The following is a 12,268-nucleotide window of genomic DNA, read 5'->3' on the forward strand; positions in this document are numbered from 1 at the left end:
GAGACCTAGAGGGCTAGCCCCCCGCCTTCCTCCTCATAAGCCATGGCAACCTCATTCTATGTGGCCCATGCAATAGTGCCCCATGAAATGATACGTCCAAATCCTGTCCATCGTGAAGAGATAGAGAATCCGTTGCCAAACCTGCTAAGCCTCAAGGCAATCCCCAAGACAATGTCACTGAGACTCTTGAGAGGGGCCGCACATCAAACAAGTTGCTGGTCGATCGCCAATGGGCACCCATGGATGATCTTTCGAGGCGAGAAACTGTCCAAGAGCCTCTCCCAAAATCTGAGAGAAAACACAAGGCCATGTGACTGCCAGTGTATTGTTGCTGCCGGGGTGCCCTCAACCTCGGGCATCTGAATCATGTGCAACCTAGCCACGCAATGTATGGGAAGAAAGGGGTGTCCAGAGTCTCCTCCCAATCAGCAAGATCATGGCGAGTTCACTCCCCCGGGTCCCAATGGAGGCATGCGAGGGGCCGGCTCTCCAAAATCCATAACCGCCAGAGTCTCTCCCTGGCCACCTTGGCCGGTGGGGTGTCTATGTGCCACTCATGTGCTTGAAATCCAATCTCCCTCACCCTCTATAAGGTGCAGCCACTGAAATCATCCAAAGGGGGCTCTGATCTCTCTAATCTGCTCCTGGTGTGGGGACCAATAGAAAAACTGAGCAAACCACAACCCTTGTCCACGCCATGGACTGCCAAGAGAATATCATGCCTAGTGAACATGCCTAGCCACTGCCTAGTGAACATGCCTAGCCACTGTGGGGGGATCGGATCTAGGATAGGGGCCAGCCACTCCTGGAGAATAGCAAAGTCGATGTCGACATTGAGTCTGTCTCTACCCTAGATCCCAGCCAAGCCTCTCTCCTGAGCCTCTAGGGGAAGTTGTCTATGTGCAAGCCAATCTCCAAGGGACCTCGCAAGTTCTATGCTCAATGCTCCCATGATACATGAGGTCGGGCCACCAACATATGGCCACTAGATAAACGGATCAAGGGGTTCCAGATCAAGAGCTGCCGAAGACGCTCCTATGAGGCTACCTTATCTAACTGCCTAAGGGCCGGCTTGAGGTGGTCCCAAGCTCGAAGTAAGCTGGCTGCAAATCTGTCCTCAAAAGCTGAGCTAAATCCGCGGACCCCCATCTCTGTGAAGATCCATCTGGTGCTCTGCAGGGCTACGGGCCTTCATCTTGATCTCCTTGATCATCTTGAGCTTGTTATTTCTTCAACACTGATGTCATCAGCTAGCTCTGGGAGGGGTGTTAGGAGTGGATGAGATCTATCTAGTAGTTGTTAAGCTGAGAGATCGGGGGTGTGACACTATCCTCCTGTGTTCCCCTGCCAAACGTACGAGGCTCAAAGGCTATCACTATTCTCGCACCTAGGCACCCAAGGATGTTAGGGAACTGTCAGCCTCTATTACAGTTATTCGATGTCAATCTGGGCATTAACATTAGCCTGGGACTGTTGTCTTGCATAGCATAATGTAGAAGAGGGAAGTAGAAAGATGGTAGAAAACTATGTAGAAAAGGGAAGAAGAAAGATGAATTCTGATCATCTAGGAGAATCAATGTCTGGAATCCGCAGAAGACGTAGCATCCTGCACATACCACTAAAACTTGCAGCAGCCAGGCTAGCCTTTAAAATTATAACGTGTCATTCAAAATGCATTCCCAGAATGCACATGCAAGAAAATTTCACTGATTAAAACCTCAAGCGTTACATACACAGAAACTTAACAAGCTCTCATGAGTAGACCCACAGTTAACTCATATCGGTTCCTGTAAATGTTCATATGATCTTCTCTCCTTTTGTACTCTTCTAGTGTGTATGATATCTAATGGTTAATGTCAAACACTGTGAAGTTATAATAGTGTTCAAATGTGTGAATGGGCATATGTATGAAACTATATTTTATCGGAGTGGAAAGAAGCACTCCTCATCTTGAAATGCCTGACGAAGAAGGAATGACTTTGCATACATATACATGTCTTGAAGTGGATTGACACACACTAACCCACTACAACCAGGTTTGACCCATGACCAGTCACTCGTACCATCTGCATCAAGCACGAATATTTAGGGTGGTAGCTTGCCATCGGAAGTAAGGAGAACTGTATACAAATGAGGGCGCCTGTCCCTGAACACCCCCCAACTATGTCTTTGTTCTCTGATCTTGTCCAAGTCAAACTTTGCCACTAACACAGCTTCACTTTTGTCATCAGCTGTTGCCACCAATTCTCCCGTCGGCCCTACAATGACACAAGCATATCATGGAATGTGCATCTTCTACTAATAGTTAAGACCTGAAATGTTCATCCATTACATCCTCAGAAACATAATAATTGGTTTTGATACTAGACTTAATATGTCACCTGCAATAAAAGAGCAGCCATAGAAAGTAATTTGACTTGGGCCGTGCTCTGTTTCAATGACTTCTCTGCCAACGCGGTTGGATGCTACCAAGGGTACCTACTCCCCACCCCCCGAAAAAGGAGAGAACTGAAGTGTTAAGCTTGCACAAAATGAACATCTCAACAACATAACAACACATCAGAAATAGAATGAAGGAAAAACCCTTGCCTACCACGTTTGCTCCCGCATGACCTTGCATCACTCTCTTCCAGTGCTCACAAGAATCAAGTCCCGAATCCTGTGGTTCTGAGCCAATGGCTGTTGGATAAAGGAGAATCTCTGCCCCCATCAATGCCATGGCCCTAGCAGCTTCTGGGAACCACTGATCCCAACAAATCGCTACACACACATGAAGGAATCTATGAGAATCTAAGATTATCGGTAAAAATGCATTGCATTGAAATTGTTAAAATGAGCAGGAGTTGAACTGCAAATTAAATTACCTACACCAATTTTTGCATATTTGGTCCCAAAAACCTGGCTTGTAAAAAAGGAAACCTTGTAGTAATATCATTGAGAACTGAAGGCTTCTTTTGAGAAACAAACACAGCATCCAAGACTTGTGGTGGGACACTCAAAGAAAGAAGTATTTCACAACAATCAAGAATGTACCTTAAAACCTGTGTCCCCGGGATTAAAATAGAACTTTTCCTGATAGCCTACAACCCAAAACAGCATTGGTTGAAGTGGCACTTCATCTCATTCATTGAAAGGGGACAACTAAAAATTTCCCTACCACCGAAGAGAGTAAGAGCAAGGACACCATTTCAACAATACATGCATACCTGGCCCATCTGGTATGTGGGATTTACGGTACAGCCCAAGGTCTGTCCCATCTGCATCAATTACTACGACAGAATTATAGTGTGCATTGTTTGCTTCTTCAAAAAAGCTCACTGGTATCACCATATCCAACTCTTTCGCCAGCTTCTGCATTCTATCTCAAAAAGAAATTGACCAAAAAAGAAAAAGGTCAGTGTTGGTATCAATCAAAACAAATCCCAACCAAGGATAGAAGAAAATTCTTCAAAAAAGAACAAAGCAATTAGGACCAAAGTTAAACCAGATCCATAAATCCTCGAACCATTTGAAAACACGCCTACTACTACTGCCTCAAAATAACCCCCACAAAAAATAAAATTATCCAGTAAAACATCCTTACACACTTACCTTGAGATTGTAGGATGTCCATCCCGTGGTTTTGCTCGTGCAAAATAATCTCCCCTTTGAGCTTGACAGAAATAGTAGCCTTCAAATAGCTCCTGAAAATGCACAGCTTTTTGTCAAACTTTCTGCAAGAACATGAGAAACAAATCACCGAAGTCAAAGAGTAGATACGATAAGACAAACTCCTTAGCTGGTGGGCTAGGCATGTCGTACAAGGGCTTGATATGAAACTAGTTAGCGCTTGTGGGGGCGACATGACTTGGTCATAGATTGTTATTTTATCAGCACCACAATGGGAGCCTTTAAAAGAGGGCCAGCACCGTTTAGGTCTAACCTTGGCGCAATTGTCGCTCTTGTACCTTGAAGGAGCACAAAAATTTGGAACGAGGACTAGGCATGGCACAACACGGTATGATAATGCTATTTAACACGGTATGATAATTCTAAATAGCAGCAATCACCATGTTTTTTTTTTTTTCAACTAGCCTTTGGCCCAAGATCCTCCCATAGTTACCAAATTTCATCGTAAGTAGACAACCGCCCATAGGCGCTTATTTATCCACCCATAGGCGATGCCGCTGAGGAAGCACCAAGGGGGGGTTTGAACCCAGGACCTCTTGGTCCTAGGCAAACACCTTCACCACTTGGGCTATCACCTCATTGGCAGCAGCAATCACCATGTTATTCCGCACACCGACTTGCTTTTGGACTCATTATGACTTTTGACGGCACAATCTAAACTTTTCCACCAGTAACTCCAGTTCCAATTCTAGTTCCAAGTCATCTTCCCATTCCAGTTCTCCATCACCGTGGGGGCCTTTCCGCAATGGAATGCTGCGCTCAGGTCCCAGCCCTTTGATCAAACAGAACCAAATGCTCAAGATGCTGAAGCCTCCCAAGTTCAATGGGAAGATGGATGGTGAGGCAGTCACCAATTGATAGCCACACTAGAGGCAGCAGGTGGCTCCAATTGGTTACACTGCACATTGTCCGGACAGCTTTGCCTGATTTCAGCAGCTGACGCAAGAGCCGGGCAATGTAAGTGCCACGTGGCAAGTGATGACATGGAAGTAATGACGTGGCAGGTCGGGCAACAGGCCAACACCATATATGCTGGCCCACCAGCAATAGTGATGCATATATTTACGTATATTGGAAAACTGTCGTAATCATTTGCATTTGCTCAATGCCAGAGCAGTGCTCTTAGAGCATGGGCTAGTCAAGAAGATCTTCAGCAATGTTGAGTTGTGAGTTGACGTCTTCACTCTCAGCCATCCTTTGTACTTGAATTTCAAGCATATTACTTCTTTCTTGCACATAATACAATGCAGTAGTTTTTAGGACTCGTGTGTGTCTTGCATGTGTTGTTCCACGGCACTTTTTTCTCTCTCTCAAAACCCTAGCACATAGGCACAAGTGTTCTACAACAAGAGCCCCATCATCATCAAGAAGCCTTACTTAGACAACACCCAAGGGATTGCAGCTGGTGTATGGCACTCAGCACATAAGAGTGGAATTTCAAAAAATTTCCCAAAGGTTTGTATACTTTCATATACATTGAAAATTTTATTCGCTATTTATACCATGAGAGTAGGCTCTTATTTTTTACCCTGCAACTTGGTAGACATGTTGACAACCCTGACTCAAAACATTGGTAGACACTCTAAGCTTAACCAAGGGTGAGGCGTGCATTCAAAGCCCTGCTTGAGATGACTGTTCTGAGCTTAGAGGCATCGCAGGATGCAACTGGAAGCTTGAAGGACAGATGTTTGGCATGGGGCCAGTTTTCCTGTGGATATGGGAGGACAAATTCTTCAACACATACAACTGTCTACTACTACTTATAGCCAGCTACTATGATCTACTACTTATAGCCAGCTACTACTTATAGCCAGCTACTATGATCTAGGGCTATTGCTCCAGCTTTGTACTAGGAGCTCTTGATCTTGGATGCTAGGGCTAGTTTATATTTCATTTGAACTGAGTGCATGAAGAGCAGGTCACTGGGCATCACTTGTCCACCTCTTTCTGCTGAAAAAGCCACACCTCAACTTCTATCGGTGGAGTTCTCCAGTAAGGGCAACCTGCGGAAAACTGCCCTCTTCTTGTCCATTTCCTTACTCTTTCACATGTTTAATGTTTGTGTATACTCTTAAGAAATTGCATTTTTGTGGCCTTGCCTGGATTAACACTATTTGCGCGCCCTTGGCATGAGCTTTCCGCACCAACCTACACCAACAAGAAGGAGATTAGGAATTGGAACAGTAAAAGAAACACTATAATTTACCATTGAAAGATGTTGGATTTTGCTGTGAATGAAGAAAAAAAAATACAAAACAGAATTTTAGCTCTGAACATTTTGAAATAAAGGGGTACCTTTCCGCATGTTGGACGTTGGTTTCAACATCGTCGGTGCAGGCGAACTGCAGGGAGGCCACGCACACCACGCGCTCCGCCCCCCCCATTCACCTCTTCACAAAATATACACAAGAAAAGCCTGCTTCTGCTTCCTTCCAGCAACGAGAGCTTGCGCGCACATAGACACTGACGGACGCCCGCCCTGCACAGAGTAGACTCTAGAGGGCTGTTTTTCTTGAAATATATTATTATCAATTATATTTGAGCCCACCATAATAAAGTTTTGGATTCCTGAGACCAGAATCTCAAAGGCGTCTTGGTTTTTGTGGTCGCCCAAGACACCTTTCAATATCACATCATTTTTTATATTTAATATAATAACTTTGTTTGAGCAGAACATCCCTCTCTCCCCATGATCCACCCGAGTTCAAGTCCCATCTTTGCTCGTATATGCCCTTGTGTTGCATTCTACCGACTTTAATACCTCTCTCTCTCTCTCTCTCTCCACATGGGCCAAGGAGGCCATGTATCACAAGGACAAGCTTTTGTTCCATAGGATTGTTGACGTGAATATGTAGATCTTAAGTTAACATGCCACATGTGATTATGTAAATCTTAAGCTAGCATTCCACCTAGCTCATATGGACACATCATACACACCATGCACATACGAAGCACATCTAGATCTTTAAGTTAGCATGCCACATCGCACATCTAAACATATCATACACACCATGCACATACCAACATACATATCATGAAGCATGGCTCCATCAGTCATGTTCATGCAATTATCCTTTGTTAATAGCTTATTGTTACTTGTGATCTTTTTAGTTTATGAGCTTTGTAATTCTACATATTTCCTATTTCTTTTTCAGAGTTCCTCTTATAACTGTTTAAATTTATAGGGTCGGGTGGTGGGTAAGAAGACCATTCCTTGCATGATGCAAGTACATGGAGATGGGGTTCTATTTAAAATTATAGGGTCAATGGATGTCAGAAGACCATTCCTTGCATGTAAATACATGTAGATGGGGTTGCATAAATACCAAAACATTAATACCAAATTATAGGGTCAGGTGGATGTCAGAAGGCCATTCCTTGCATGTAAATACATGTAGATGTGGTTGCATTAATACCAAAACATGTTCATGCCTAAATCCATGTTATTAGAGATATATGTAGTGTTGACACTCTCAAGGGTATAAACATATGTTTGAGTTGTATTATATAACCTTCCATAAGATACAAAACTTAATCATTTTTCTAATGCAATGCACACTTTTCAAATGTTTTTGATTCTACATTACATTTTAACTTCATTTTGAATGGTAATTTACTTTTCATGTGACCTAAAGTACTTCAAACATTTTTTCTTAAAGTACTTGAAACAACAATTTATTTATTATATATGGACCAAGTTGCATTAGTAAATATATACAAATTCTATGAGGAAAACTTTATGATTAAAAAAAAGAAAGGAATGACAAGCATTTGTAATAAAATTCTCCATGATAAGCAGGTGTAGAATAAGATAACCTTTATGTCCACATTGATTAACTTTGGGGGATTTGTAGGACGCCCATTGATTAATTTTGGGGGATTTGTAGGACACCCATGCTTAATTTTCCAAGATAAGCACATGTAGAATAAGATAGCCTCTATGTCCGCATCTATTGACTTTGGGATACCCACGCTTGACAATCTGGCAAAACAAACTAACCTATGTTACTTTTTGTATAGTCTTTTAATACTTTTAGATAAATACTCACTTGCACTCTCTTTGTTTAAACTTTATAATTTGCAACTCTTTGGAATGTTTGATTCCTAGAGAGAGAGAGAGAGAGAGAGAGAGAGAGAGAGAGAGAGAGAGATCTTTTAATACTTTTAGATAAACACTCACTTCCACTCTCTTTGTTTAAACTTTATAATTTGAAACTCTTTGGAATGTTTGGTTCCTAGAGAGAGAGAGAGAGAGAGAGAGAGAGAGAGAGAGAGAGAGAGAGAGAGAGATCTATAAATATACAAACTCTTTGAGACCCCTTGATCGATTGTAATAATTATTTTCTAAGCAATTCCCTTTCACACTAAACTACTTTAAGCACTTCTCTTTCATGCTGAATTACTTTTTGAGTAATTCTATTTGTTTATGTCTACTCCTCATGGGCTCTATTATAGGGCATAATAACAATTTTGGTAATGATGAAGATGGTATGGTATTTCTTCTTTGTAAGAGATGGAAGAAGTCCAAGATTAAGAGCATAAAAGGTGTGAGGAAGAGGAGAGACAAGCTAGGCAACCGTTAGTGGTTGGCAGATGCTAGCAGTTATAATAATTAATACACTCATTGCTTAACACTTCCACATGCTCAACCTCTTGGAAATGGAAAATATTGCACACACCAATAGGTGTCTTTTGCAATTCTATGTATGTATTGTGTTTGCATTATTGTGTCATAGTGTGTTTATCTTGTTTTTGTAGGATGTTTTGTCTTGCAAGATACAATTGGATAAAACCATGATGTTTTTAAATAACAATGAAGTATAACATAAACCAAAGCTTTAAGTATTTTCAAGCTTGTATTGGTTGTAATTGGTCTTTCATTGCTATTTTAGGTATCGATATGAGAGAGAGGGAGGAAATGAAAGTCTTGAGCCAAAAGTCAAGCAAAAGAAACAAAAAGAAGTCCTATTAATCATCTATTAGAGCTATAATGCCAAGCATCATATACATCCATTTCAAAAGTGACGTTTTATTTTTGGGCTTTGGTTTGGATTTGCAAAACTCTAAGAGGGACTCTACCCTTTTCGATACCGTCTCTATGAGTTGCTCAAACTTTAATACATTCATTTCAAAAGTGAGGTTTTATTTTTGGGCTTTGGTTCGAATTTGCAAAATTCTAAGAGGGACTCTACCCTTTCTGATGCTATCTCTCTACGAGTTGCTCAAACTTTGGCTAATTTTGTATTCTTCTTCTTTAGTTACAATAGTTAGTTCTTATTCTTCGTCTTTAGTTACAATAGTTACAATAGAGTTAGTTCTTATTCTTCTTCTTTAGTTACAATAATTACAATAGAGTTAGTTTGTATTCTTCTTCTTTAGTTACAATAGTTACAATAGAGTTAGTTCTTATTCTTCTTCTTTAGTTACAATAGAGTTAGTTCTTATGCGATCCTTATCTTTGCACCTTTAAGCTTGTTCGACTATTGAAGGTGAAAACTGCATGATTACCTTGTCGTGAAGAGTTAGTTCTTATGCGATCCTTATCTTTGCACCTTTAAGCTTGTTCGACTATTGAAGGTGAAAACTGCATGATTACCTTGTCGTGAAACTTTGGCATATGCTAACTCCCACTCGAACATTGGCATGGGCTCTAGCTCATTGGTCATTTAAATGTCCCTTTTCATCTCCATCTTTACACCATCATCCTTTAGGTAAACTACCTATGTGGTTTGCCTTGGTTTATCTTCCTCAATTAAGCTATGATTTTAGACTTGATTTGGTCTCGCAAATCATCCTAGATCACTGTGTTAATGTTTATAACTATTTATATTTTTTTGGGGGGAGAGAGAGATGATGGTATTGACATCCGTAAAGGTCAAGTATGGCCTGTGGAAGAGAGAGAGAGAGATGATGATGGGAACATGCGATTTTTTGATAGTGACTAAACTCGGACTAGCAAGGTTAGTCACTTACATTGTATTTTAATCTATTGAGATAGTGGCTAATCCTAGACCAGCGCAGGGTTAGCTCACATTATGATGTACTTAGTTGATGTTTAAATTTTATGAGTTATGTCTTCATTGAGGATCGTTGCATTTTAGTTGATGTTCATGGTTTATGGATTTTTTTCATTGCACTTTGGCTGTCATGTTTACCCATTATTAAAATTTCCTTTACGGGTGCACCCTTTCATCAAAAATCAACCCCTTCACCCCTAGTTGCCTCCCCTATAGGACGTGCGAGTCTTGGATGCTCAACATCACACCTAGGTGCCAATGATGACTCAGACGTTCAACATCACACCTAGGTGCTAATGATAGCTCATCAACAACAGACCAGCTAGTAGGGAGGAAGTCATAGTCGTCACCAACCAAACCAACACCAACGTTACCATTAGCGTGACATTGAATGTGGAGCTCTAATAGTAAGCTATTAATAGACAATTGCATAAACATATTGTGAAGTGTAGAAGAGAATATATAAGTAGAAGAGAATATATAAGTAGGCAAGGTGTTTCAGGAAGGATTGGAAGTTGGGGAAGTCTTTCATTGATTATGTTCCATGTCCACATATACCACAATAATGGGCATGAAAATATAAATATACTAAACTTGTTGTGAACACAAATTAAGACCAGTTGGAGATGATTTGGTCACCTTTTGATCATAGTAAAAGTGATACCAAAACTCTACCAGAAGCCACCTCACAAAGTGACCTCACCGCCAAACAGATGTGTAGTGGCCTCACCTTTAATGGATGAATGCATCATGAGCCAACGGCTTTCATTGTAATAAACGTTTACAATAGGTAGTACTCAACTGAGCAGAGAGGGACAAAAAGATAGTTCAAGGATAGAAGAGAGGGCTTGTTATTGCAGTTCATGTGAGATAGAAGTGAGTCTGACATTATGCAGTTGGGAGGAATTAGAGAGAGAGAGTAATGCGTTGTGAGCAGTGGGCATGTTACTAGTTTGCTAATGAAATGAGTCTTGTAATAAGGAATGGACTGTGGTCTTTACTAAATGTATTCAAACTATCTGCACATTGAGCTCTATATATGTAATACCCTAAGTATAACCATATACATCTTGTGGATTGGATTTTAATATTGTGAGCTTCAATTATGCATTGTTGTGGGCATGTAGATGAGCACTGTAGTTCACATATCCAAGTCTTCCTTGCACTATGAATAGTAGTAGTTACTCTTGACTCGTATTCGAACTCATTCTAGATAGTCCTCTGACTCATTTAGACAAACCTCTAGAATGTATCTAGTTTATGCATGCCGGCACATTTTGCCCACTTATGGCATTGAGCACAAGTGGATAGCTTAGCTAGATGATGCCGGCTAGGTGGTCTGGAATCACTGCAGTGTTAGGTCTTGACCGAACATTAACACTTTTGGTGGTCATTTCATGTTGGGGATATCTAACTCATGGGAACTAACTAGCTGGGGATATATATAACATGTGGGAAAACTGACTGTTAGGAATCTAGGAAGATCTGGGAATTTAGAAGTGCCAGAGAAACCTACATAGGAAAGGCAGAGCTGAGTGGAGTGGTCTAATCATGTCTTGGGAGTAGTAAAACTAGAGTAGGAAAGGCAAAGCTGAGTGGAGTGGTCTAATCATGTCTTGGGAGTAGTAAAACTAGAGTAAGAATACCTTAGCAAGATGAAGCTCAATATCACTCTAGATCTATTCTTGAACTTGGTGCCTAACAACATCTAAAATTTGCTCCAAAAAATAGTGCCCAACAAGAGAAGCTGATGGAACTTACAAGGTTTGATGCTAAAGCCTCAGATATAGACATTAGGAGTTTGGAGAAGGTACAGGATTGCAACACAACAGTTCTTAAAGTGACAAAATATAAGAAGATAATTGGTGTCCCAAGTAATCCTGGATGGAGGATCTAGTGTTAACATATTATCGGGTAGCCTAGAAAAGAAGTTAGGAGTCACAACAATGCAACCAATCCCATGCCAAATCAGGATGGCATACCAAAGGAGAGTCCAAGCAATTGGCATTGTTCGAGGATAAGAGATTGAGATATTGGGATGTACATTCCTTATGGACCGTCCTAAAGATGATAGAATATATCAAGAGCCTATCACATGATGTTGGAAGGTCATGGCTCAAAGTGGATGTGAAATGGATTATCCTGTCGTATGATCCAAAAATCCTGACAATACAACCAAAAAACTACCAAGAAGAAATAAAAGAAGAAGAACCAAGAACACTAGAGGATGGCAAGACGAGCCATTAGATTAGAATAATAATTGCATTCAAACAATAGGGGATGTAAAGGGGGAAAGGGCACACTATCAGGGATGCAGTGATGACAGAGATCAATCTGGGTGGTGTGATCATGAGCCTTGCATGGTCAAATTCAATGCCAAATTAACAAAGTATGAAAAAAGAACTTCAGAAATTGTTAAGTTCATCTCACTTTCTTAACATGGTATAAGAGCAAGGTTTAGATAAGCGTATATTGGGTATTTTTATTTTTAGAATGTTGATTTATCATGGTTAGTGTATAGATAAAAATTTATGGCACACTCATTATTTTGTGGAGGCTACATCATTTGGAATGCTGAGAAC

At 40.8% G+C, this 12,268-nt stretch overlaps 1 protein-coding gene across 1 annotated transcript; it reads right to left on the minus strand.

Moving 5' to 3' along the window:
- Nucleotides 1-1,691: 1,691 nt before the first annotated feature.
- Nucleotides 1,692-6,242, minus strand: LOC147632291 (N-carbamoylputrescine amidase-like). The gene is made up of 9 exons (XM_086807100.1): nucleotides 5,965-6,242; nucleotides 5,769-5,817; nucleotides 3,592-3,683; nucleotides 3,207-3,358; nucleotides 3,034-3,080; nucleotides 2,865-2,898; nucleotides 2,594-2,760; nucleotides 2,382-2,478; nucleotides 1,692-2,258 (listed from the first exon to the last, which is right to left on the minus strand). The coding sequence occupies exons 1-9, from the start codon at nucleotides 6,051-6,053 to the stop codon at nucleotides 2,086-2,088; spliced, it is 900 nt and encodes a 299-aa protein (XP_086663226.1). The 5' UTR covers nucleotides 6,054-6,242; the 3' UTR covers nucleotides 1,692-2,085.
- Nucleotides 6,243-12,268: the final 6,026 nt, after the last annotated feature.

Source organism: Cibotium barometz, chromosome 13, assembly GCF_041138505.1.
Source record: "Cibotium barometz isolate CiBa-2024 chromosome 13, ASM4113850v1, whole genome shotgun sequence".
Classification (NCBI taxonomy): domain Eukaryota; kingdom Viridiplantae; phylum Streptophyta; class Polypodiopsida; order Cyatheales; family Cibotiaceae; genus Cibotium; species Cibotium barometz.

What these genes read in the sequence shown, in the direction of transcription:
- LOC147632291 (XM_086807100.1), bottom strand. Translation starts at nt 6,053, where the DNA reads ATGGGGGGGGCGGAGCGCGTGGTGTGCGTGGCCTCCCTGCAGTTCGCC. An exon ending in CCGGGGACACAGGTTTTAAG is followed by an intron (nt 2,899 to 3,033) that starts GTACATTCTTGA and finishes TTTACAAGCCAG; the next exon opens with GTTTTTGGGACCAAATATGC. An exon ending in GTCATGCGGGAGCAAACGTG is followed by an intron (nt 2,479 to 2,593) that starts GTAGGCAAGGGT and finishes GGTGGGGAGTAG; the next exon opens with GTACCCTTGGTAGCATCCAA.